This window comes from Phascolarctos cinereus, unplaced genomic scaffold (assembly GCF_003287225.1).
Source record: "Phascolarctos cinereus isolate Bilbo 61053 unplaced genomic scaffold, phaCin_HiC Scaffold_3;HRSCAF=262, whole genome shotgun sequence".
Classification (NCBI taxonomy): Eukaryota; Metazoa; Chordata; class Mammalia; order Diprotodontia; family Phascolarctidae; genus Phascolarctos; species Phascolarctos cinereus.
Genome location: NW_027555736.1, coordinates 115,848,279 through 115,875,815, shown reverse-complemented (window position 1 = coordinate 115,875,815; position 27,537 = coordinate 115,848,279). Strand labels below are relative to the sequence as shown.

Sequence of the window (27,537 nt, the reverse complement as noted above, 5' to 3'; positions counted from 1 at the left end):
GGATTTGAACTCAGGTCCTCCTGACTCCAGGGCTAATGCCCTATCCACTGCACCACCTAGCTGTCCCAAAAGTGCTTACCTTCTTCTGTGCCGGGTACTACCTGTATGACCTCGCGCAAGTCATTTAACCCTTCTAGGCCTCAATTTCCTCATCTGTAAAATGAGGTATTTGGACTAGAAGATCTCTAACATCCCTTCTAGCTCTAGAACTATGATGCTTCTCTTTTTAAATGAATTCACTTTTCACTGATGGAGTGGTCTTTTTTGATTTGAGGGTATTTTAAAAAAAATAACACAACCTTAGTCATTTTTGAACTCTAATTCTTTGTTCCTGAACTCCAAGTAATGAATGTGTCTTAGAACCTGTGAACTCATGAAGGACAGATACATCTTTGATTTTGTGTATTTAGAACATAGCACCCTCCTGCAATAGTACAATCATTTAATTCCAGAGTTAAAAGGGACCTTGGAGACAAGAGATTCATCTCAAATTTGAGCATCCATGTCCTCTATAGCAACCCTAACAAGGGTATATCCAGTCTTCATAAATGGTGAGCTCTATACCTGTTGAGAGAAGCCATTCCACTCTTGGACAGCTTTAATTTCTCAGGCATCTTTTCTTCTGTCCAACCTAAATCTGTATCTTTGCAATTTCTAATCATTACTCCTGGTTATGCCCTCTTCCACATGAAAGCCATTTGGCTATTTACAGGCAGGATAGCTAAATTCAGAGAAATTCATCACTAGAAGGTTAGCCACCAGGTGAATTTTTTAAACTCCAGAAACTCATGAAAAATATCTAAAGCATGGCCAATTGGAAAGAATGCTAAATCTAAGTATGGAAGGACTTTATTCAAAGCCTGTTATTAATCTGTTTGAACTTTGGGAAGCCATTTAACTTTTCCACAACTCAGTTTTCTTATCCGTAAAATAAGCAGTTTGGACCAGATGATGTCTGATGACCCTTTGAATGCTAAATCATTGGTTCTATGATCCTAAATCCAGGGTAAGTATCCTACTGTGCCTCCTTATCTGCTTCTGACCACTGCCTCCCTTTATTGACTCTCCCTCTTATTGCTGCTTCCTCTTTTCTCTTGGCCCCTTCCCCACCTACTTCCCTGTTGTCTAAGATGATATTTTTTTATACCTGGGAGTGTATATTCTTCCCTTCTTGAAGCAGTTCAGATGAGAGTGAGGTTCAAGCGTTGACTGCTTCCTCCCCACCATATACCTTTCCCCCCTTCCATTGTAAAAACTCTTCCTTGTGTAAAAACCTCTTTTAATAAAATAATTTTCCCAATTCTTCCTTTCCCTTCCCCTTTCTCCCTCTTTCTCACCTTTCCATTCTTCTTTTGAGATCATCCCAGGATAATAGACTCACACCTATGCCGTCTGTTTAAAAAAACTCCTCTTAACTGGCCTAATGATGATAATGTTCTTAAGAGTTACATGTATCATCCTCTCATATGGTAATGTAAACAGTTTAACCTTGATAAATTCTCTAATTTCTCACTCATATTAACCTTCTTATGCTTCTCTCAACTCTTGTGTTTGAATGTCATTTTTTCTGTTCAACTCTGGTCTTTTTATCAGGAATATTTGGAAGAATTCTATTTCATCAAATGTCTATTTTTTTCCTTTTTCTTTTTTTGCGAGGCAGTCTGGGTTAAGTGACTTGCCCAGGGTCACACAGCTACTGAGTATCATTTGTTTTTTCCTACAGGATTATATATTCAGTTTTGCTGGGTAATTTATTCTTGTTTGTAATCCCAGCTCCTTTGCTTTCTTGAAAATCACTTTGCAAGCCCTCTAACTCTTTATAGTGGTAATTACTAATTCTTGTGTGATACTGACTGTGGCTCCACAGTATTTGAATTATTTCTTTCTGGCTGTTTGCGGTATTTTCTCCATGACCAGGGAGCTCTGGATTTTGGCTATAATAGTCCTGAGATTTTTCCTTTGAGGATTTCTTTCAAGAAGTGACCAGTGGATTCTTTCCATTTCTACTCTGCCTTCTAGTTCCATAACTGGGCAATTTTCCTTTATAATTCTAAACAATATGATATGTAGGCTCTTCTTTTTTTGATCATGGCTTTCAGGTAGTCCAATAATTCTTAAATTATCTTTCCTTGTTCTATTTCCTAGGTCAGTTGTTTTTCCCATGAGATATTTCACATCCTCTTTCCCCCACATTCTTTTGACTTTGTTTTATTGGTTTCTTGATGTCTTGATGGAGTCATTAGCTTCCATTTGACCAATTATAATTTTAAAAAAGGTTTTGTACTTCTTTTACCATTTGGTGAATTCTGATTTTTAAGTGGTTATCTTCTTCAGTATTTTTTTGTTCTTCTTTTATTATTAGGGTTATTCTGAATTTTGAAGAGTTATTTTCTTTAGTATTTTTGTGCCTGTTTTACCAAACTGTCAAATCTCTTTTCATAATTTTCATGCATAGCTCTCAGTTATAATTTATGCTAATAGTTTTATTGATTTTCAATTTTTTTTTTGCTTTCAAAAATTATTTATGTTCTAGGGATTCTTGTTGGGTTTGTGTCTAATCTACATTTTTCTTTGAGGGTTTGGTTGTAGATGTTTTCAGATCATTGTCTTCTTCTCAGTTTGTGTCTTGAGCTTCCCTGTTATCATAGCAGGTTTTTATGGTCAGAGTCTTATTTTGTTGTTTTCTGATTTTTTCAGCCTATTTCTTAACTTTGGACTTTATGTTAAGATTGAGTTCTGTTCACCTCTAAGGGGGATGAGTGGCACAGCTCAGTCTCATGGCCTGGGCTTCCAGTGTTGTGTGATCAGCAGAGAGGTCTGGTCACTGTCCCCTGGTCTGCACTTGGTCCTTAACACAGGTAGGGCCCCTGCTACCTCATGACTGTGACTGATCCTCTCTGCACTAGAATTGCAATCTATATGACTTTTTCTTGGCTTTCCTACTCAGAATTCTGTTTGGTGTTTTCTGTGGTAATTTTGTAGGAGAGTTTTAGGAGATGTTTGGCATAAAAAAGACCTGAGTTCAAATTTGGCCTCAGATACATGCTAGCTGTGTTACCCTGGACAAGTCACTTAATCACTTTTTGCCTCAGTTTCCATAACTGAAAAATGGGCAAAAGAACAGCACCTACCTCACAGGGTAGTGGTGAAGATCAAATAAGATAATATTTTAAGTGCTTAGCACAGTACCTGTGCACATGGTATGTGCCATCTGAATTCTTATTCCCTTCCCCTTTCCTATCTGAGAGTTGAATCTATGCAGATGTTTTCAGCCAGCTCATCACTGATGCCTCTTTGGGATTTAACACTGCTCTGGCTAAGAAAAGAACTCATTCAGGAAAGATGTCAAATTTGGATATGAACTTGGGAGGACCAAATGCTACATAGGAACTGGATTAAATCTGAGCCCACTCTCTTCAGAATTTGAGATAGAATAGTGGAGAGTATGCCCCTGAGGTATTGGGAAGAAATATTCTTACTTTTGTTATTGCTAATATCGCAAATAACTAAGTCTTTGTAAAAGCCTTAAAAATGAAATTATCAGCAAAAACAAGTCTAAAATTTACCAACTGTATAATTCGTCTCTGTGCTTTTAGCAAAGAAAACTGTCTAGTAGATGCCCAGGTAGTTGAAGTTGTCCATGCAAACTGTGTCATACCTCTATGTCAACTTTGTGAACTACTTTCAGAACTCACCTTCATTTTCTACTTCTGGTTATGTGGTTTGTAATATAACTTTACCCACAACACTGCCTTTGTTCCGGTCTCTTTCCCCACCTCAAATTTGTTCTTCACCCAAACATTTTCCATTATACTTATCTAATATCTTATACTTAGGTAGTATACTTACCCTTTTAGATTGTAGATACCCTCACAGAAGTATATTTTCTTAACTTATAATGATATTCCAGTGTTCCTTTTATCTAATCTCTTTCTGAATAGAGCACATCTTTCCATTGCCAGATTTCAGTCATCAGTCACCCCACCAAGTCTCAGTGATACCTTTGCTGTCAGGCTGATTTTCTTGCATTAACAACTCTACACTGATTATTGAGTCCATGCATTTTTTTATTTTCCCTTTTCCTAGATAGATATTACCTCTTATAAATTATTGAGCTTTTTTTTTTACTACTTTTCTTCCTTTATTATGCCTGCTGATCTTTCTTCTTTGCCATCCCATTTTAGTATATGAAGATCTTTTTAATCACATCTGCACATCTCCAGGCAAATATATTATTCATTTGTCAGATATAATCTAACCCTGGTCAAGAGCCTACCATTGATATATCATAACTAATGATCCATAAATCCAAATATCATTCTTCACCCATATTCAAAAACTAATTGTTAATGTCAAGGATTTATATATAAAAGTGCTCATTGATGGCAATGATGTCCCACTGTTTTGCTGATTTTACTTGTTAAGTCATTTGTAACCAAAATGCGTTACTTATCAATGACAGAAAACTCTCTAAATTGGTTAAACATTTGAATGATCTTGAGACTGTAGGAGGTGATGGAATGGGAGTGTGATTATAGACTACTTAGATTAATATTGGATTTGCCCAGATCTAAATCCAACCCAATAGTTTGATGCAGTAACTTCATCCTCGGTTTGCAAGCAATGTATTTCATTCCATCTTTTAGAAAATAAAAAGTTTTCACCAGAAGGGTATTCAAGTAACATAACTATTAGATTATTTGTTTGTTAATTTTACATTGCTGTTCTAGAGTTATTGCTACCCAAAATAAAGCAAGTTTGTGAGAAATTAAAGAGAATTATTTTAAAGAAGATATTATTTAAATATAAATTTTAGTGTCTATTTATAGTGCAGTTAAGTACTATAAATGAGAAATAGCATGGACTAAAAAGCTGGCCTCAAAGTCAGAAAGATCTGAGTTCAAATCCAAACTCTGGCATATACTGATTATATGACCCTGAGCAAATCAGTTGGCCCAGATATTTCTCTAAAATTTTAAGTTTCAGAGAAGGTAATCACCTGTATGGATAAAGAATGTTCCTTAGTAGGAGCACCCTGGATCAATGCAATGAGAGGTCCAGTAAAAAACAAATAGGGAAAAGTAGGAATTTTTATACTATTCAAAATTCTATAGGAACATTTGTATTCCTATAGATTCCATTTATTAAGGTTTTAAATTCTTTTATGAAAGACTCCAATAGAACTGTTCAAATTGGCCTTCAGTCATACAGTATTTACAAAATGTTATGCATTTTGACATGATTAAGTGAAGACAGTTACATGGTTCATTTTCAGATTGCTGTTTGGGGAGGAAATATGACATGTAGGAATGAACTAGATCTCATATACACAATGAGTATGCACATTATCCAGGTCCCCTTGTATTGTGCTGTCAACATACCATGACGTTATTTTTCTATTAACTTCAGCACTGATTCCTTTGTTTTTCCTTGAATGCCTTTCTGAAATGGATTGTTTTAAGCTATCACTTCTATTATATCCCTGAGTGAGAGTTGAACTAATACAAGTAAATTCTCATGAAGTCATTCTGAAGAACAATGATCAGAACAATTGTATTACTTACAATTATACGTGTTCTTATAGAGGGGATATGTAAAATATGTCAGGATTGCACAGCACCACTAGAATTTATTTTTAAAAATCCTTTTAATTCTTTGTATCCTCTAAGCAGTAAGCCAGGTCCTCATTGGGAATCCGTTTACTTGCTGGGTATAAATTAAAGATTTTGTATGATGCATTAATATGTTTGCAAAGGCACCTTATTCACCATTTGCAAGGCACCTTATGGGATTATTTCAGTCTCTGATTACCAAAGGGAAAACCCTCCAGACAGGAAGATGAATCTCACCTCAAAGAGGAACCGGCTGTGTTGAAGGAATATGATGGCACAGTTTCACAGCAAGTTGGCCAGTGCTTGTATAGCTACAAGCAACAAACGACAATTCTTCTTCTTTTGGCAACAGCCGTACTGCTCGGGAAAGTCAGCTTCTACCATTCAGTCTCTGAGTTGAGCGTGAGGTCCCTTTGAAAGTGACATTTCCTCTTTTAAACCACTTTCTCAATAACTAAATTCTTATTTCCTTGGCTTGAAATAGTTAATAGTCCTTCCAGAGAGCCCTGTGTGTCTTGTTGCTTGTTTTTGGCTGTGTTGGCGCAGATAACTAATGGAGTTTTGTTCTGAATTTGCAGAAATGGCTTCTGATATCCCTGGATCAGTGACTTTGCCCGTTGCCCCCATGGCAACAGGGCAGGTGAGAATGGCAGGAGCCATGCCTGCTAGAGGAGGAAAGAGGCGTTCCGGGTAAGCAACTTCAGTACTTCAAGGTCAAATTCAAACTGGTAAATGTCACTCAACCCTGAGAGCCTTCATGCGGGGGGCCTGTCTGGGAAATCAATTTTGTACTCTTTTCTTCTAGAATAGGAACTCAGCAGTTTGCCTTAGGAATGCTGAGATTTTTGTAAGTTAAAGCAACATGCACATGACTTTGCCAATATAAGTGATTGTGAATTCTACACCAAACTGATGAGAACTCTGTCCTTGGGAAAATCTGCTTCTGTATCCTGCTGGACTCTAATTAAGCCATTTAATAGGCACTCGCTGGTCTGCAGTGACCTCACTGAGGATGATCAGTCCTGATCATAAACACAGAAGGGAAGGCAGTGACTAATTTACATTTCTTAGTGTGGTTTGTGGTAGGCTGAGTAAGACAAAAACCTGCCCTTTGTTTGGAAATCAAGCTTTCTTGGTATTTCATTTCAGGAAAGGAAAGTTAATGTTGATCAGCTCAATTTCATAGGGTTTGCAGATTGTAAGAATCCTTTTGGGTTCTAAGGACCTGCATTTAATTCCTAGCTGTAGTCTTTATAATATGTGACCTTGGGTAAATAACTTTTCTCTTGGCCTTGGTTTCCTCGTATGTAAGATGAGAGGGCTGCACTAGATAACTTCTAAGACCTCTTTCCATTCAGAATCTATGTTTCAGTGTTCTCTGTCAAAAGAACGTATGAGGCATGATTAACTCTCCATTATCCACAATTCACTTGTGGTTACTGCAGAAAGATTGGGGTTTTTTTCTTCTTTCTTCCCAGTCACTAGTCAGATATTAAACATTTATTAAGTGCACTCTAAGCTCTGGAGATGCAAATACAAAAAAGGAAAGAGGCCTTGCCCTCAAGCAGCTTATAGTCTAATGGGAGAAGACAATACACAAAAGACAAAAGGAAGCTGAAAAGGGTGAGAAGGGAAGGTATCCAGCATAGGGGCCATGATGAGGATATGCAAGAAAGTCTAACCAACTGGGATATGAGGAGATGGCTGGTCTGGACATGTTCCTTAAGTGGAGGTTTGGGGAGGAGCATTTTGCTCCATCCTCCAGTTGGAGAGGCAGAGGTCCCTGATGAGGTCTGAGAAGCAGGATCCTAGCAGAGGATACTTTCAATGCAGTTCATTCAGGGCCCTGGTCAGGGAAGTAGATGGATTGCCCATAGTTGACCCGTGAGCCAGTGAGGTGGTAGGGGGATGGGATGGGAGTGGGTGTGCATCACCTGTTAAAGCCAGCTGCTTAAGGTGCTCACCATTACTCTGGCCTTGTGTCTATTGAGACCAACTTTGCTGTTCCCTTTACTTCTCTTAGTTCTGATGTCCAGAATCCTAATTTTTGCCTTCCTCATATGTTGGTGTTCTCATAGGATCATCCATTTAGAATTGGAAAAACCCTTTGAGCCATCTGGTCCAACTCCCTCATTTTACAGATAAGGAAGCTGAGGCCCTGAGAAGTAAAGTAATTCATTTGAAGTTCCACAGCTAGTCAGTGCAGAGCTAACTCAGCATCACTTCTTCTTCAACCCCCACCCCCACCCCCAACCAGGAAGGTGTTGGCACTTGTGAGTCTGATTGCTGTATTGAAATCAAGGTTTGTTGACATTTCATTTCGGGAAAGGAAAGTTAATGTTGAACACCTCAATTTCATAGGGTTTTCAGATTGTAAGGATCCTTTGGGGTTCTAAGGATCTGGGTTTAATTTGTAGCTCTGGTCTTTACACTGTGTGACCTAACCCTAATTCCTGATTACCCTCTTTGCTTCATGATTTACCTTAGGATTATTGGCCATTCCATAGTAACTCAACTGAAAAGACCTGAACCCCTTTACCTGATAAGAGCATAGAAATGTCATGTCTTGGGCATGGTGATAAACTAAAAAAGCTGTAGCTATAGCTGAGACCTAACTTCTATTTCTCCTTAAAAGTATCCCCCCCCCCAAAAAAAGCAAAAGATGAAGAGAAAAACAGAGAAGCCAAAGGGAATCAAGGGAAGAATCAGTTCAAGAGGACGAAGAGAAAGCCCAAGATGGAGCTAGTTTATAGAATGATGGTAGATTCCAAATGCCTCATTTTTTATAACATTTTATGCTGATTTACAAGTTCATGATTAATTTTTTCCCCATGAATAAATACTTTATCATGACTCTTGGCTGTATTTGCCCACCTGTTCTCTATGTCAGGCCAGAATACTTGGGTGAAAAGGCTCTTAAAATTCTGTTTCAACAGATTTTCCATAGCCTCATCATGTAATAGGAAAGCTGTCCCAAACAAGCTAGCATCCTATATGAGTTCATCTTTAGCAAATTTTGTTGAGTTTTTTTTTAACCTACCCTGATTTTTCGAATCCTTTATTGACAGTCTTGCCCTAACATGCTTCACCATGAAGTAGAATGTGATTTAAGCATATTGGCCAGTATCCAGAGATGTTAGTTTATCTTAAAGACATCCAGAGCTGTGTTTTCTTCAACATATGGAACTTTCATGAAGGAAACTTCCTTTCTTAGAGCATATCTGCAACTGTTCTGTTAGTCTTAGAGTTGCCTGGGGCATTTAGGTTAGCTACTTTGCCCAGATTCATACAGCCAGATGTGTCATAGATGGGTCTTGTACCCAGGTCATTCTATCTCCAGTCTTGTAACTACTATGCTTCATTGCCTCTCTTTCTTAAATACTTAACAGGCCTCGTTATGAGACGGTCTCAAATAAAAGACAGTCCTATAGCTCTGCTCCAGGTCTCAGTGTGTTTATGTTTACATTTAGTACTTAATACAACCTGTAGCCCAGCAAGAGTGTCAATAATAAAATATCAGAGCTAGAAGGGGCCTTAGACATCATAAAACTTTATTTTTTTGTTTAACAGCTAAGGAAACTGAGTCTCAGAGACATGACGTTTTTCCAAGTGACATGGTGGCAAATCTGCAACTAGAACCCAAGCTTCCTTATTCTTAGTCACTTGGTTTTCCATTTCCATTCTGGAGAAACATGTGACTCAGATAAATAACAATGAAAGAGGGAAGAGAAAGATCTTCTTTGCTTGGTTAATGTTTTACATCAGGCTGAGGAGATGGTGCATTTCCATTACGGAAAGGAGAAACAGGGACAAGCTGAGCCACAGACAGGATCAAGAATCCTGCCTGTTCTTCTGCCTGGTCATCGTGATGTGACTTAGTTGTTTATTTATGAATTTCAAAGCCAGTAGAAATGTTTATTCTCTTTTGGATTATCCATGTCTATTACTATGGGTTGATTATACTTCCAATAGAGCTTTGACCTCAATGAGAGTCTTGTGCAAACTATTTGCATCCCTGTGTTTGCCATTTAGAAGACATCGTGGAGGTGCATCAGTGTTAGACTCCTCATAGACTTATTAGAAAGGTATTGATGCAAGTAACTTAAAATGTCCTTTCTCAACCTTTCTAATTTCAATGGATGATGCTTATGTAGGAGGTGGCTTCATTGCAGCTTGGTGTCAGATGAAGAGCCGAACATTTTTTTTTAAAGTTAATTTCATTACAATTATGTCTATGGTTAAGACCCTTCCTTTTTGGTAGCTTGCATATTTTAGCCCCTCTCCATTGCTCTGAAGTTAGAGGTTTCTTTCCCAATGGATATACCCAATTTAAGCACTCATTTGCTGAAATGTTTTATTTGATTTGTGTTTGCAAATGAGTTCATTCAAACATTGAAAATATATACCATAGTGAAGGCATTTTGCCATCAGTTTATAGTAACATCAGACTTGTATTTGGTTCTTTCTTTGCTGCAGTGGCAAATTACATGAAGAATAAGAACTACAGTTGTTGCTGATATTACTTGAAATTAAATATCTCTGGTTACATGTTTTTTGTTAGGGTGTCAGTGGAATCTGCTTTCTTTGGCCATAACCAATGATATATTATTGCACAACAATAGTTATAAAGATCCTTATCCATCATATCTCTCCAGTCTCATTTTCTTTTTTTTTCCAGTCTCATTTTCAACCCAGAAGTGCCTTACCCATTTTTTTTTTTTTAGGAAGGAAGAATTCATTCCCATTAACAGTAAAGTGAGGGAATACATTTTCAGCCAACCTCATCCATTAATTGTATTGCATTTTTAAATTGAATAAAATAAGACTTAAAAGTCACGTTTTGATTCATTGCCTTTATTTTCTTAGTTCATTCTGGATTATAAAGACATATAAAAAGACAGACACAATGAAGGATGGTTTATTAGGACTTTTGAGAGCCAAGGAAATAAGCATAGCTCATTTTTGCTGCATTTTAAATTAAGAAATTAAAGAGGAGGCAGAAGACACTATCTGGGCCAACAGATTTCTGAAACATCCTTTGTCCTATTGTGTGAGCTACTTCTGATGCATTGCTAACATACGTTCTGCTTTGAATGAATAAGCAATCTGGTGTTTTGGTTACAGGTGAGTTGTTTGGAGGATTTAAAAACTCTGTATTATCTCCTGAATTCAGCCTCCACTCTGTACTCATTAGTGAGATCAAGACACTGCATTTTCTTTTCTCATTGACAGTTCAGTCTGACTCCCTGGGATTTCTGATGAAACTAAGGAACTTTGGGTCCAGGCAGTTGTGCTATCCTTTGCTTATACCAACAATGGACTATAAGCACACACAGGACTCAAATTGTAACATTTCATTCTGATGCCAATGCAGACAGCTCCATTTTTCTAATTTAGAAGGATACAGAGTTGCCTTAGCATTTCAAAAAAACCTAAATGATTGTGGAAATTGAGGATGAGTAGGACTACACTGTAAAAATAATTCTATTTATTTAAATTTTATATAATTATTTTTAATAATATACATTAATACCACATGTTATATGACATTTCGATAATAGCACAATTATAGAGCACTTTAAGGTTCACAAAATATTTTTGTAACAACCATGTGAGGTAATTAATGCAAATATTGCCATGTCTATTTTACAAGTGAGGAAGAAGGCCAAGAGAGTCCAAGTAACTTGCCCAGGGGTCACACAGCTAGTAAATGTTAAGCTAAAACTCGAATGCAGATCTTTTGATTTTTAAGTTCAGAGCTCTTTTCACCATATCATGCTATCCCTCATAGAATATAATGTAACTCACATTTATAAAGGTTGAGACATTTGAGTTTGTAATAAAGCACAATTTTAAAGTTTAATGTACTTTCTGCATTTTGAAACCGTGGCAAATTCTTTCAAAGACAACTTTCCTTAGAGTTTAGTAGTACTATCTATTTTTCTAATGATTTTGGTACACTTGTGCTAGCTAGCTCTTAAAGTTAGGTATCCTTGTTTGACGTAAAGGCTTCAGTTTCCCATAATGACCACGGGAGGGCAGCATATCTCTACTGTATTTTTGTTTGGAGAATTAATCGTTTGTTTTTTTTGCTATCATTGAGTGAAGTATAATTTTCAGCAAAGCACTGATGACAGCAGTGATGACAACCATTATATGTAATATAAATTATTTTCACTACAACTTCATTTTCAAAAAAAATCCTGTCTGGCCACATTTTAAAACAATTAACCACTTTGATAAGGCTTTCTTTAAAAATAGTCAGACTTCTTCCAGCCTTTCTTTGTTAGCTTTTACTCTATCTTAAGTCTTCGTTCTGACTTTTTGTAGATCATTAACACTGAGTTACAACATGTAGTATTTCTGTTTCTGTGTCCTTGTGATAGATTGTCTATAAACTGTCTATCTGTATGTGATTGTGTATGCACTTCTCTTTCTTCTCATTTCCTCCCTTTCATCCTTTATCACTATGCACAGATATTATTTGTATTATTGTTACTGCCCAGACAAGTTATCTAACTCTTTTTGTTCTTATCTCTTTAGACTAGTGTGATCCATGTTTAAGTTACCCATAGTGGCCAAAGTCAGAGTTTATGTGAGCAAAGCTGCCCGTGATGTAGGAAAAGAAGGCAAACCTCAAAACGACAGCTGCTCCCTCCTTGAAAACAACCTTAATGATAGTCCACTACTGCCCTTCACCAAGGCTTCAAGTTTGTTCCTTTAGTTCTTTAGAGTAAAACATTATTTTCCTACACACATCTCCCATGTCTTTCATTGCCCTGTGCTAGGAAGGCTGTTCCCACTTGGTCTGCCTGTAGCGAATGGCCTTCTTCATTAGATCGCCGTTATTTTCTTCAGGCACCCTGTATATTAGACATGAAGGGGCCTGGCAGTTCCCCTTCTGATTTAACAAGAGGTGATCACTTTTTCAGGACAGCTCTCTTTGTAAAGTCTCTGCTTTCCCCAAAGAAGGACTGGTAGGATGACCACACATAAATGAAGATTTAAGCCCAAATTATATGATAACATTCATTCTCTGCATCTTGGACATATTACTCTCTTCTAATTCTTCTTTCATTCTATCTTGTATTGAGAGTGTTTTCATAGGCCAGCATTTAGTCACATGGTTGCCAACTGAGTGGTTGACACAGTTCTTAATTCTTCCCTAATGATACATGGTATATGGGAGTGGCGGGAGGGAGGTATTGATTACATTTACAATCTCAATTGGTTCTCTGTGTTCCATAGAGGGACCATTCCTTCTACTCTGGGGCAGGCTGAGCTGGGAAGGGGGAAGAGAGGAGGCCTCATTGTTACTTTCTGCATGCTCAGGGTGACTTATGCCTTACTCCTAGTGATGCCTGTGGTATCCTTCCTTTCTTCTTCCCTGCCTTGGCCCTGCTCCCCCATTACCTGTCAGAAATCAGGTGAGGGCATCTCTCCCTAAGGAGCCACAACCTACCTGTTCAGAGGCACTCTGAATTATTATTCCATTAACTTTCATAAGGCATTGAGAGTGTACATTATGTAAATTAGACAACATAATTTTTTTTTAAAAAATGGGTTATAGTAGTTTGTATTGATAACAGCTAAAAAAAACCCCTCTATCTTTTAGTATTGCTTTATATCATATAGAATTAAGTGAAGGCCTGGACAAATTAATTTAAGTAGCTAATTAAATTAAGTAAGCAGACAGTTTGGGTCACTCAGGTCAAAAAATATTATTATTTTTTTCTCAGTAGTTTGGTTTATCCTAAGCTAATTATTGACTTAAATCTCATTTTTTACTTAGACTTTTTGGCATTGTCTGAGGATTTTATTCAATGGATTGATATGCTTTTATTTTAAGTAATTTTTTTCAAACTTTCTTCTTTTAAAAAAACTTGAAGTTGTATAGATTATAAAGCATCTATACAAAGATGTTGAAAAAATATTGTATATGTATATATGTATGTAATATGCCTAGGTTATACACACATATAACTGTACAATCTGTCTAAAGTAGATATCTTCCAAGTCTCTTGGGATAAAGGAAACACTGGCTTCTCCAAAACCTCTCAAGTGGACATTGACTCAAAGCCATCTGTGGTCTGGTTGCAGAGACCTCCTTAGGAGATTACCACTGCTTAGATGCCTTAATTTTTCAGTGAAAACTCATGCTTGTGAGTCCAGTGTGACCTGAGCCATAGACTTACCTCTTCTCACCTGAATGAACCTCCCTGACAGGCACTGCTGCTGGTCAGTACCCATGGCAGGGTGGCAAGACTTCATTGTCTTTACGTCTTTGCTGACAACCCAGTGACTTTATTTTCGGCATTACAAAGGCTAGGGCTCAGTTTGGATTACTCCTTCCAGTGCTAGAGTAGAATTTTACCCAGTTAGATAAAGGCTCACCAGAGGTCTTGCTTTTTCAGAATGGACTTCGATGATGAAGATGGTGAAGGCCCCAGCAAATTTTCAAGGTGAGTTATTTTTTTTTAATACTTAAAATGAGCCTCTCTTGCCAGGTAGGATGACCACACATAAATGAAGATTTAAGCCATAACATTCATTCTCTGCATCTTGGACATATTACTCTCTTCTAATTCTTCTTTCATTCTATCTTGTATTGAGAGTGTTTTCATAGGCCAGCGTTTAGTCACGTGGTTGCCAATTGAGTGGTTGACACAGTTCTTAAGTCTCACAACCTATATTATTGAAAGAGATGAAGTGACATAAATAATTAGCTGTTTTTCATTTTAACTGACAAAAATTCCATTCAGTAAACTCATTTTTAATGCTTTTTAGAAAGGTCAAGAATTATAGTTAAACTATCCCAGGAGGAGGCATGTTTTTCTACCCTTGAAAATGAGGAAAATGTTAGAAATTGACCTTGCTTTCCTCTAACAAATAAAACATCAGGCTGTCAAGTAACTCATGACTCTTTTGTGGAATGTCTTTTATAAACAGAAATCTTTTTGAAATTAACGGCAATTTGTCTAGAACATGGGCTTTTAAAATGGAGTATTATGCCCTATTTGAGACTTAGCATTTATAATTAAATTGCATTTTGGTATTTTTAGCTAACTTTATTGGGTTTATATGTATGTATTCCTTAAAGTATGTAATTTCCTTTAAGGCAGGCAGTGTGGTGCAGTAGGTAGAAAACTGGCCTTGGACCTGGAGTTCAGGTTGACAGTGTGGTCCTAGGCAAGTCATCTAAGCCTTTTAGTGCCCTAAGCAGCTCTCTGAGACTTTAAGTTGTGGAGAAGGTGATAATCAACACTGGTAGAGGAAATTCCTCACTGAGAGTTCCATATGTCAATGAAATCATAGGTGTGGTTTTTAAAAATACTCATTTGTGCTGGGATAGAAAAGTGAGAAGATGGCAGATAACTTTATTGTTCATGGATCTTTATGGCAAAGAGGTGGCAAAGTGGACAAAGTGCAGGTTAGGTTGACCTGAGTTCAAATTTGGCCTCAGACTTTATACTTGCTATATGACCTTGGGTAAGTCACTTAATAGCTGTTTGCCTCAATTTCCTCATCTGTAAATGGGGATAATAATAGTACCTAGCTCTCAAGGTTATGAAGATTTTTTTAAGGTAATATTTGTAAAATGCTTAGCACTATGGCTGGCACACAGTAAATGCTATATAAATGCTAGTTATTATTAGTAGTAGTAGTATTAAAGTTTTGATAGCAAATTTAGAAGTTTTGAGAAGACAGAAACTTTTGTTAAGGTCTGAGAATAGGTTAGCCTTATACTTAGCTGTGGTAAGATATTTCTTCTTCTCCTCCTCCCCATCCCCATCTCAGTGACAGGCAGGACCACTTAAGGAATGTGTGAGCCAAATGAGAGAACCAATAACAGTGACAGAAAAGCCCCAAAACATAAATAAACTTTCTGTGCATTCTTCTCTAAACTCAGGAGTCCCAATTGGACCAATTCTTTTCTTTGTTGAAAAAAGTCAGTTTTAGAAGTATAATTTGGCATACTAAATATGTTCCATTTCAGGTGCTAAACTACCACCATTACTACTATTAGTATTAGTACTCCTACTGCTGCTACTGCTACTACTACTACTACTACTACTACTACTACTACTACTACTACTACTACTGTTCATCACTTATGTAGTGTTTTACAAAGTTTCTTTCACATATGTTGTCTCATTTTGTTCCCACAAAAACCATATGAGGTGGACAGAGTAAATACTATTACCTCCAATTTATTGATATTAAATACTATTATCTCCAATTTACAGATGAGGAAATTGAGATGCTGAGAGTGACTTTCATAGATTACACAGCTAGTAAATGGCATAGCAGGATCTCAAAGGTCCATCTTTTGACCACACATTCAATGCCCATCCCACTATGTCCACAGCTGATCTGCCTGAGTATTGGGTGATTTGCTGGTGGTGATCCCAAGAGCATTATTATGATTCTAGTTCCCTAAAGACCTCAGGAGTATCTCATTACTGAGATTATGAACATTCCATAGACTTTGTTATGGTAGCCTTCATATCCAGATACTGATCTACTTAGTTTCTTTTTACCCAAAGCATCAGGTCTCTGTCCTTTAAGGAACTGAAGTCCTCCCTTCTCCCTTTTTGCCAATGGAACAGATTTCATCTCACAGGTGGTTAAAATGGGGTAGGAAGATGAGCCTAATATAATAAGCCTGCTATTTATGTATGACTTATGGAAATCACCGTCATCATATCTCTTAATACAGATCATCTGAGAATGCCTCGGTAGCATTTGCCTTTCTTTAGATACTGCCCTTGGAAGGGAAAGTCTCCTTAGTATAATATCTTTAATAGGTCCTTTTCCTTTTAAATATATGCTTAGGTAAGGGATCCCACACTTAGGTCCCTGGAGCACAATCTCAGATTTGGGTGAAATCATAGATGTGAAAAAGAATGTACTTTAGCATCTGGTCTGAAGATCTTGTCGAAATAAATATATAACATTTCAACAATGAAAGATTCTTAAAATTTCATTAAAATTTGTGCATCTGCACACTTAAATTTTGTAATATATAACTGCATATTGGTGAAGTCTTTTTATCACTATATACAAAGTAGACTTGAAAATTAGTGCCCATTTATATATGCCTCTTTTTGTTTTTATGTTATTGTTTTTGAGAGAAAATTCTTACCAGAATAACTGTATACCAATCCCTTCTTGACATGATTTTCCTTTAGATAACACTTTTTGATCTCAGGAGATCATAATTGCTGGAGTCCAAGAATTTATACTTTTTCCTCTACAAGGAGTGAGGATCAGAGAGATGGAGAATGACCTTTAGCAGTAAGGGTCAGTGTCAGCAATAAAATGACACCATGGTAATATCTATAAACTGACCAAATAATTTAGTAGTAAAGATATGGAATCCCATCAATTTCCAGTCTGTTCATGAGTCAATCTGTCTCTAAATGTCTCTGGTCTAGGTTTGAAGCTACACAATTGTAAACTGCATCTGACTAAAAACTGTTTGCAGTGATTGCTGTTTTTGTAGGTTTGAATTTGCAAGGTTAGCACGTATGAAGCTTTTTTTTTCAAAGATGGAAAATTCTTTATGGAAAGGGGCCAGTTTCTATTCCTCTCTATATCTTATTGCCCATATCACCTTCCCCCCCAGAACCTAGCACAGTCACCTCCACAAGGCAGTCAGTAAATGCTTATTGAATGAATGAATGTCAGAAGCTAGGCACTTCTGTGCTATGCAGAGTCATAGGATCATAGAATTTAAAGCCAGAAGAGATGCAAGCCTGTATTTTTAAAGAAGAAGAAACTTTAAAGAAGAAGAGAACAAAGGAAGTTAAGTGACGTATCCAAGTCACGTAGGTTATAAGCAGTGGAGTCAATAGAAGACTTGAACCCAGGTTCTTTGACTTCAGTCCTATTGCTCTTTCCATGACACCAGGGAGGAAGTTCCCTAAATTGGGAAATATCTTCTCTAGCTCTGGAGCCCAAGAAGCCAGTAGGAACATATTACATCCTTGCTCAATAAAACTCAAGTAATATGACCAAGGAAATTCTGATGCTGCCCTCAGTAATAGCAGTTTAGAATGATACATTTGCATTTCCTTGACATAGAGGGCCAAGCCTCAAATTGTCATCAAGAGAAGATTGATACTTCTACGGAGAGTCCTTAGTGATTGCCTATATTGGTTCTTGAGGGAATATCTTTAAGCCCAAAGGAGCCAGCTTTGCTTTTTAAAACTGGGTGATTTGCCGAAGGGGCATCCTTGGCTTCTTGAAGATCCAGCACTCTCTTGAATTGTCTGTGATTCATAGACTTCTATAGCATCTCCTGGTTATCCTCTGGGAACTCTGGTTCTGAGCACTGTTTTAAAAGCCAAGGGAGCATAAGAAGAGTCAGACAAAACAATACCTTAGACTTTAGGAAAGCTGATTTTTAAAATTCAGACTAGTAGATATGATACTATGACTAGAGATTCTAAAAAGGAATGCAGCTCATAAGGAATGATTATTGGTAAAATAAAATTCTAACTAAAAAAATTATAAACAATCCCAGTGAGAAAGAAAAGATGGAAAAAGAATCATATAAGCAAGTAATAATTCAGAAGAATGTCTCAAAGCTGTGAGCATAGTATTAGAAAGGGTAGATCCCAGAGTGAGCTGAGGCTTGCAACAATGCTAAATATAAGGAAAAGGGCTTTTTATTGGGAATAGAAGAGAAGAGGTAGGATTTGGAGTTCAGGGTGGGTGGTGATGCTGTTGATGGTGATGGTGGTTTTTTGTATGCCTGTGTCTGAACTTGGAGAAACAAAAACAACAGCTATGACAGAGAATCCAGAATTGCCCATATCCTGTATGGTTCTAATTTTCTCCAAGAAGCTAAGTCTTCAAATGAAAAAGGTCAAGTCAAAGTGCCTAAAAGGAATCATAGCTCATATAGGTGAGGATGTAGCAAGAGAGCACTTTAAAGGAATTCAGAGCCATCCCTGATAATGTTCAGTAAATTTTGGAGAATGGCAGAGATATCAGGAAATATGATAGACAGATATCTAGGTGTATTGTAGGAATTCTAGACCAGTAAGTTTGATATTCTCTTGAAGAATTCTAGATTAACTTCTCTAAAGAGAGGTTTGTGAATATTTAAAAAAGAAAGTCATATCATAGGGAGTCATTGTGATGGGAGTAAAAATAAATTCAATAAATGCAATTAGCCATTTAAAACTAACCTGATTTTCTTCACTGGCACTTTCTCTTCTCCAACAAATTGGTAAGCATTTATTAAAGTGCCTTCTATATACCAGAGGAGATATAAATAGAAAAGTAAAGTAGTTCCTATCTTCTAAGAACTTACATCTGTTGAGGGGAGACCTATTCCCTTTCTCTCTCTCTCTCTCTGTTCATATATATATATGATTGGTTTAGGGTCATGGAAGGAAGAGACTTCACTAACAACTAAGGGCATCAGGAAAGGCATTTTGAGAAAGGTTGCCCTTGGGCTAAGCCCCAAAGAGTGCTGTGGCTTCCAAGAAGAAGAGAGGAGGGAAAGCGTCAGGGGCACAGGGAATAGTCCATGCTAAAACGTGGAGGGTAGAGGTGGGCAATAGAATGTGCCTATAGAGAGAGAGCACTGAGTAGGGCAATTTGGCTTGAGCATAGAGTTCATGACAGAGAAACTAATTAGGCTAGAAATATAGGGCTGAGCCAGGCTGTGAAGGGCATTAAATGTCAAATGGAGAAATTTGTTTTTTATCCTACAGGCAGTGGGCAAGTTAGGGAACGACACAAGTTTGGCCACTATGTGGAGGATGGTTTAGAGAAGAGAGAGACTTGAACTCAGGAGAATAATTAATAGGTCATTGCCAGATGACTTAGTAATAAGTCTCACCAAGTGAGGGGTGATCAAGGCCTCAATTAGCATGGCTGTGGTATGAGTGGAGAGAAGGCGATGGACATAAGAGATGTAGAGGTGGTAGAATCTAAGTTTGTTAACTGATAAGTGGGAGTTGAATAAGAGGAAAGTAAATGTCTTAAAGAATCAAATTTAACATGTTTGGCTAGAGCTTTGGCTTTGGACAAGATATTGGTGATGTAAGGAGAAATTGAACAGTGCTCCCTCAGCAAAGGAGAGGGGTTGAGTTGATCCTGAAAGGGGGAGGAGAATAGAGTTTATAAACTCTAGCCCTCTTCCTCTGCAGAAATAAACTTAGTGATATGACATAAGGGGAAGTATTTGGTCCAAAAATTTTCCCCCACTTGAATTTCACCAGCATCTAATTGTGATTAACAAGTGAATGCCAAGAGGGTTAACTTCATTGTGAATTAATTGAAGTAATTTGTTTCCACAACCCTTAGCTGAAATGAATTAAGGGAATAAGAACTTTGATTGGTGATAGTGGTGAAAATGAGTGAGGTATCAATTGGAACGTGGGGCTCCTGGGGAAGATGCTGAAGAGAGAGGAATTTGGGCAACCAGAGGACACCATGGCAGCCTGGGATACCTGGAACTGTCCAGAAGAAAGAACTAGGAAATGGAGGGAAGGGTGTTTTAGCTGTCTTCAAATATTTAAATGATTTTTATGTTGAAGGGGGACTGGCTTTGTTCTGTGTGAGCTCAAAGGAGGCAGAATCAGGGGCAGTGGGTAGAAGTTGTAAAGATGAAAATTTTGGCTTGGCATCAGGAAAAACTTCTAACAGGTGGAGCTGTCCAAAAGTAGGACTGCCAAGATAGGTGGTGGGTTTCCCCTCCTTAGAGGTCTTCGAGCACAGGCTAGATACCTATTTGTTGCATTTGGTGTAGTGGCCATTCCTTTTGTGTGTGAGTGGGGCTGGATGGCTGTAATTCTGTAATTCTGAGGATGATAGAAAGGCACAGAAGTCTATGTGCTGGTGGACATGCGCATTCACATGCAGAGCTTAGTGGGAATTTTGGCAGGCTTACGTACGTTCACTTTCATGAAACACTATTCCCTGGTCCTAGGCTCTTGCCAAGGGAATCAGTTCATTTTTGCATTCTCACAGCATTTATCTTGACTTGACCACACATCCTGTCCCCTGGTGGTCCAGCTATATATTTATCTGATATAACAGTTAACAGTGATGAACTTTTCATCTTTGGGGGAAAATCCAGTTTGTACAGTTTGCTTTTGTTTCATTAAGGAAGAATTGTCCTTTATAATTTTATTATAATACTTTCCTACTAATGAAACCTAGACAGATTTCTCTAATATCTCAATTCCATCGGCTGGTCCTCAACTGGTATTAGGACAACCAGAAAGGCCATGTTCTGTGGTCCCTTATTGAAGGGAAGGTCAAGAACACTAGGCCTCCTTTGTGGATTAGGTAACTGTAGAGATCTGAAGTAGGGCAGAAAACCCTTTAGAACTAAGCAATACAGGAGTATATATCCTAGTGTCTGATAGGGAAGAAATAACTTCAGAGAAATAACTTAATGATAAGTTACTAGAACCTTTCCCCAAGTCATTCAAATAACCTGCCACCAGACAAGGTGGTGGCTGAGCTTTAGCCATTTAATTAGATCTTGGTGTCCTTAGGCATAGTCAACTGAGTCAATAACTATGACGTACGTAACTACTTAATTATTCTTTTTCTCTAAAAGAACTATTTGCTACATCAATAAAGCAAGGTTATCAATCCTATCTAATTATGGCATTTTAAAGAAGGTTACAAATGTATTACCAGGTCGAAAGATAACAGGTAAAATAAGGTTCTTATTTAGTGTCTTTTAACATTAATTACAGCTAAATTATTGATCACTAATAATCTAATATTTGGTTTCTCTCTGGATTTGAGTAGAAAACACCTTCTAATTCAATCTGGACTTTTAAAATCACAAGATATTTAGGCACACAAGTGTGGCTCTTTTATCCCCTCTGGCAAGCTCTTGCCAATGCCTCCCATAATAGCTATTTGGTCTTTTTGTTTTAAGCTCCAGAAAACATCTCTCCAGTTGAATAAGAAAAAAAAAATATTAAGTTGTATTCTTATTGCCCCCAGCTCTGTGGCTTCCTTCTTCCCTCTTCTTTTGATTTATGGCAAAGTAGAAAAGAAAAACAAAAATCACACTGCAGTTTAGTGGCACTGGTCTGTGGAAAACCCCATATGAGGTTTTTCCAATTGGCTGTATCATATTCACAGCTGGCTTCTCAATCTCAACTTGCCTGTCTAAGGAGAAATGCTCCAGGTTCATCCTCTCTTTTTCTATTTTTTATCAAAGCCCTGTAGCTGCTTAGACCTGGTAAAACAATATGGTCATAGCACTGGCCGCTTCTTATATTCTAGCCTCAGATGAAGATTCAGGAGTTAGAAAATCACACCCTGTACCAGAGCTTAATGTCTCAAAACACATTTAAACAAAAAAGGGCCCATTTTAAAATCAGAAATATCAAGTGATTTCTTTATAATGTTCATGACCTCTCTCCGGTCTGGTATAGTATTTAAATCAAAATCTCAATGAAAACCACACCCAATGCCTATTACTTCCTGGCATAAGAGGAGTATTTTAGAGGCATATGCAAGTATGCATACATATTCATAGACTCATAGATTTTTAGAAGCAGCCCCTAGAGATCGCTTTGTCCAACCTCTACATACATATGTATATTGGTAACCACAGCATCGTTTTGAAAACTGTACTGAACATTTCTTAGTTTGGCAGTGGATTCACATTTAGTAGATCGTATGTTAATACAAGGCTTTTTTGGAACGACTTAGTATATCTCCAAGGGGAAAAAAAAGTTCTACTAATAAGCCAAGTTTTCAATGACTTAACCTTTATTTTTTTCCCTTTATTTCTGTTTTATAGGCAGCTGGTGTAGAGAGCCAGCCTAGAAACCAGGAAGACCTAAGTTCACATCCTTCTTCTGACACATATTGACTATGAAACCTTGGGCAAGTGACTTAACCTCTCAGTGCCCCAGGCAACTTGAAGAGAATGTGCCGACCTGCATTGGTACAGGAAATTTCCTGGCAAGAGAATTCCATATACCAATGAAATCATAGGTCCCAGTCCTTATCCTTCTCCTCTTTCCACCTTAATACTTTTTTTCTTGCTGACAAATGTCTTATTTGCACATATAAGCATTTTCTAGCCCTCTGCTTTGCAATAACATTCTAGTTTTGATCTATTCTGTTGAATTCATTACCCTATTTTGTTTGTAGGTATGGTGATGTTCAAAACTCTGGGGATAAGGAAAAATTTGCAAGGTAGGAGTGTTCTGCAGAGATCTGCTGAGAGGGGACTTGTCATATCCCAGGATAGTCAATCTATGCAACTTAGCTTAGATAACTGCTTATCTTCTTTCTAGGTGGAAACATGCCCCAAGTACTTCTGACGCAGAGAGGTTGGCCAGGTAGAAAAAAGGAAAATCAAACATGGTGGCCTTTTAAAATTTGACTTGAGTTGACCAGTATCCCTTTAGTGGGAAGTTAACCTTACAAGAACCTTTTGAAAAGAGCAGTATCACTCTGTGGCTACATTGTCATGATGTGGCATCATATATAGCAGGAAGCAATAAGTTTTTGAGGTATTCTGCAAACTTTGTATCCTTAAATCCATGTTTATTCTCAAATCATAAAATAGTACTGGTATGTATGAAGGAAGATAGAAATAATTAGGCAGAATGAGACCCTCAGTATAATTCTGGGCAACCAATCAGTAAGTACTTGGCCTACAATTCTGCCCATAACTTAGCAGATGGCATCCATTTCTTATATTAAGTCATTTCTTATATTAAGAAGCCAACTCTTATGTTATGCCCACCTACTCTTGCTGATTTTTACCGAAAGTATCTGGCTTTTTTCCATTCTAATGTACCATATTTACATGATAACAAATGGATATTCAGATCTGATTTCCTATACTTGCTATTGGTATGTCCTTGGACAAGTCATTTGAACTCTCTGGATCTCCGTTTCCTCATCTGTAAAATAAGAGAGTTGGAATAGATGATATTAGATAGCATAAATATTATTGTCCCCATTTTAGAAATGAGGAACGTGAGGCTCTGAGGTTAATTGATTTGGTAAGTGGCTTATTATACCACACTCTGTTTTCATGAAGTTGTGTGAGAACCTGACCAAGCATAGTAAGATAGCCTCTCGTCATCTCTTCCAACTATCACTTGTGAAACGTTGCTGTTACCATATTTTTAAAGGTTTTACTCTTTTGGCATATTCCCTCTTCTTAAGGCCCAGGGATAGTATGCCTACAGTTTTAACAAATAACCACTAGATGGTGACCTTGCTCCTTTAAAAAAAAGTCTACTTTCTCCATCCAGTTTGAAGTTTATTTTTAAGTGAATGTTTTTATATTTTATTTTTCCAACTATATCTAATAACAATTTATAACATTCATTTTAAAAAAAAATTTCAAGTTCCAAATTCTCTCCCTCCCTCCTTCTGTTCCCTACTCCTTGAGAAAACAAGCAATTTGATATAGATTACACATGTGCAGTCATGCAAAACATATTTCCATGGTAGTCATGTTGCGAAAGAAAACACAGATCAAAAAAGAAAAATAAAGAAAGTTTTTTTAAAAGTATGCTTCAATCTACATTCAGGTGCCATCAGTTCTTTCTCTGGACGTGGATAGCATTTTTCATCACAAGTCCTTTGGGATTGTCTTGGATCATTGTATTGCTGAGAATAGCTAAGTCACCCACAGTTGATCACTGTCCAATGTGACTGTTATTGTGTACAACCTTCTCCTGGGTCTATTCATTTTGCTTTGTATCAGTTCATGTAAGTCTTCCCAGATTCTTCTGAAAGCATCTTGCTCATTATTTCTTATAGCACAATAGTATTCTGTCATAATCATATACCACAATTTGTTCAGCCATTCCTCAATTGACGAGCATCCCCTCAATTTCCAATTCTTTGCTACAATAAAAAGAGCTGCTATAATTTTTTGTACATATGAAGTTCTTTTTTCTTTTTTTGTAATCTCTTTCGGGTTCAGACCTAGTAATGAGGTTGCTGGGTCAAAGGATATGCACAGTTTTGTAGCCTTTGGAACATAGTTCTAGATTACTCTCCAGAATGGTTGGACCAGTTTACTACTCCACCAACAATGCATTTCCCCATATCCCCTCCAACATTTGTTATTTTACTTTCTGTCATATTAGCCAATCTGATGGGTGTGAGGTGGTACCTCAGAATCGTTTTAATTTGCATTTCCCTATTCAATAGTGATTTAGAGAATTTTTAATCTGGTCTATTTTAATAAGCTTGTATGAACTCCCTTTTATCAAAGTATGTACATAACTCAAAATCATACTTAATCTTGGAAAGTACATTCTCTTTTGAATTAGTAAAGAAAAGATACAAAAACTGGTATTTAATTGTCACCTTCTATTTGGCTTGTTTCTAATTTACTTAACTTTATAATTTATAATTAATTATTAGGTTTTTTTCCTCAACTCAGCTTAATTTTCATTTACATTTGCATTTACAGGGCATGTTACTCCCATCTAGTCCAAGTGACTGGCAGGCTGTTCTATGTACACAACTTTTTTTCTCTCATCTCCAGTGCTGTTTTTGCACAAGTGGTCTCTCATGTCTGGAGTGCCTGCCCTCCATAGCTCTGCCTCATAGTATCTCTAGCTTCCTTAGCTTCTTTCCTTGAGATTACTTGTTATTACTTTATATTTACTTACTTTTGGATGTGTTATAATTTCCCAGTGGAACGCCAGTTCTTTGAAGGCAAGGAATGTTTTGTTCTTGACTTTGTATCCTCAGCATCTAAGACAGTAATTTGAATATAGTGGATACTTAAAGTTAGTAGGTTGTAATGTCATACAGTAGAAAGAGATCAGGCTCCCAGGTTGGAGGACTTGGGTTCAAATTCCACCTCTAACACTTATTGTCTGTGTGACCTTGGGCAAGTTCCTGGACTTGAGCTTCACCTGTAAAATGAAAGTGTTGGATTTCAGTTCTAGATCTATGATCCTATGCATTTTAATGAATGCCCACAGCCATTTGGTTGCCATTGTCTGCAGTGTTAACAGTCAAGAACCTAGGTTATTAATGGTGATTTTTAAACCACAGCTAGTAATGAACTATTTTTATTCCTTATGAGTACTGAAGCTCAACTTCTTCCTGCAGCTTTTCCTGTTCATTACCTCAGTGTTAGTGTGGTATCTCCCAGTGGCCTGGTATGTTTGCTTGAATTGAGTGTCTCATCACTACTTTAGCCTGTACATCTTCCTTTCCTATTGCCCCATTCCTACCTTACATAATTAAGGAGCAACTCCCAATGTTTTATTTTTTCTATGAAGCACAAAAGTGCTAAGTCTCTTTGATTTACTATAGGGGAAAGAGAGCTGGATTTGTCCTTGGAAGACCTGGGCTCAGGTCTCAAGCACTAGCATTTACTAGCTGTGTAATATTGCAAGTAATATTACTTCTAAGCCTCTTTTTCTTTATAAAATAAAGATAAAAGCAGTTAAGTTACCTGCCTCTAAAACTGTTGTGAAAATCAAAGGAGAGAATGCATATCAAGTATTTTTTCAAACTATAAAGAATTGCAGATACCTTCTTAGACTTTAGGGATCTTTGCTTTCCTTGATGGGCTACTCCTATTATATTGACAGATTGCAACCCATCTATGACTTTGCGGATGGTGTTTGAAACTATCCTGATGGGGAGCTCTTCTGAATTTAACCAGACTAATCCTTAGACAATAGACATACAGACCATCTTACTCAGATCCTTTCTATCTTGGTAGATAGGATCAGTCAGAGCTTGTGCACCACTGGCATAGCTTTTGAGCACCCAGAGCTCAGTGCTGAAGTAAACCATCAGAGAGGGACACTAGTGGAGGTATACAAATATATACCTTCATTGAAGTCTGTATTTGATGGGTAGAGAATTGGCTTTAAAGCCAGGAAGACCCAAGTGCAATTCCTGCCTCTTACACATACTGGCTATATGACCCTAATCAAATCACTTAACCTCTCAATGGCAAATCTTAAGACTCTGGATTTTGGAGAAGATACAGACCTTTATTGAAAGATGAGATTTCCTTTCCCAGTAGTTTACTATACTAATATAACAAGTGTAATCTCTACTCCTGCATAGGCTAATATTCTCAAATGACATTTCACTGTGATCTATGTCAAATTTTTTTTCCACCAAAGTACTACTTTTTCCTAAAAAATTGCTCTAGAAATTATCTGCTTTTTACCATTTCTACAGTCAGATTTCCAGAACTGTGTATTACCCTCACTCTAATACCAACACCATTGTAAAGTACTCTCCACAAGACTCCTATTTTAAATCTTGGCACACTCTTAGTTAATCCATAATGTCACTGTTCTGAGCTAACACGTAAGTTTGATGCTAACCCAGCCCTTCTACAGCCATTGCACCAACTTTCCGATCATTCTTAAATTTCTCACTTTTGTTCAAAGCTGCGGTCTTCTCTTCAATCATACTTTTGTTTTCTTTATTGAAATGTACTTTCTTCCTTCTCCACTTGCCTTCTTTCTTCCCTGAAATGACTCTAGTTCTTTGTCTCAGTTAAGACCTACCTTAAATTTTCTTTTTCATGACGTCTTACCTCATTCAGTAAAAATGGAGCATGGATTTCTTTTTTTAAAATTGATTAATTCATTTCCAGCTTTCAACAATCACTTCCATAAGCTTCTGAGTTTTAAATTTCTCCCCCTCCCTCTCCACCTCCCTCCCCAAGATGGCATGCAATCTGATACAGGTTCTACACATTTATTCCTATTAAATATATTTTCACATTAGTCATATTGTAAAGAGAATTAGAACCAATAGAAGGAACCACAAGAAAGAAGAAACAAAACAAAACAGAAGAAAGAGCAAATAATATGCTTCGATCTGCATCCAAACTCCATAGTTCTTTCTCTGGATGTGGATAGCATTTTCCATCATAAGACCCCCAGAGATGCCTTAGTTCCTCTCATTG

General features: G+C 37.3%; 1 protein-coding gene across 4 annotated transcripts in view; it reads left to right on the top strand.

Annotated features, from left to right (window-relative positions):
• Nucleotides 1-27,537, top strand: part of ARNT2 (aryl hydrocarbon receptor nuclear translocator 2) — a 267,900-nt gene that overhangs the window by 63,826 nt on the left and 176,537 nt on the right. For 3 of the 4 annotated variants that reach the window (XM_078151115.1, XM_078151113.1, XM_020965854.2), the window contains exons 2-3: nucleotides 6,191-6,302; nucleotides 14,027-14,074. In XM_078151115.1, coding sequence (XP_078007241.1) covers nucleotides 6,191-6,302; nucleotides 14,027-14,074 — 160 coding nt within the window. The remainder of the gene's footprint in view (nucleotides 1-6,190; nucleotides 6,303-14,026; nucleotides 14,075-27,537) is intronic. The other variant, XM_078151114.1, reaches the window with a different exon arrangement.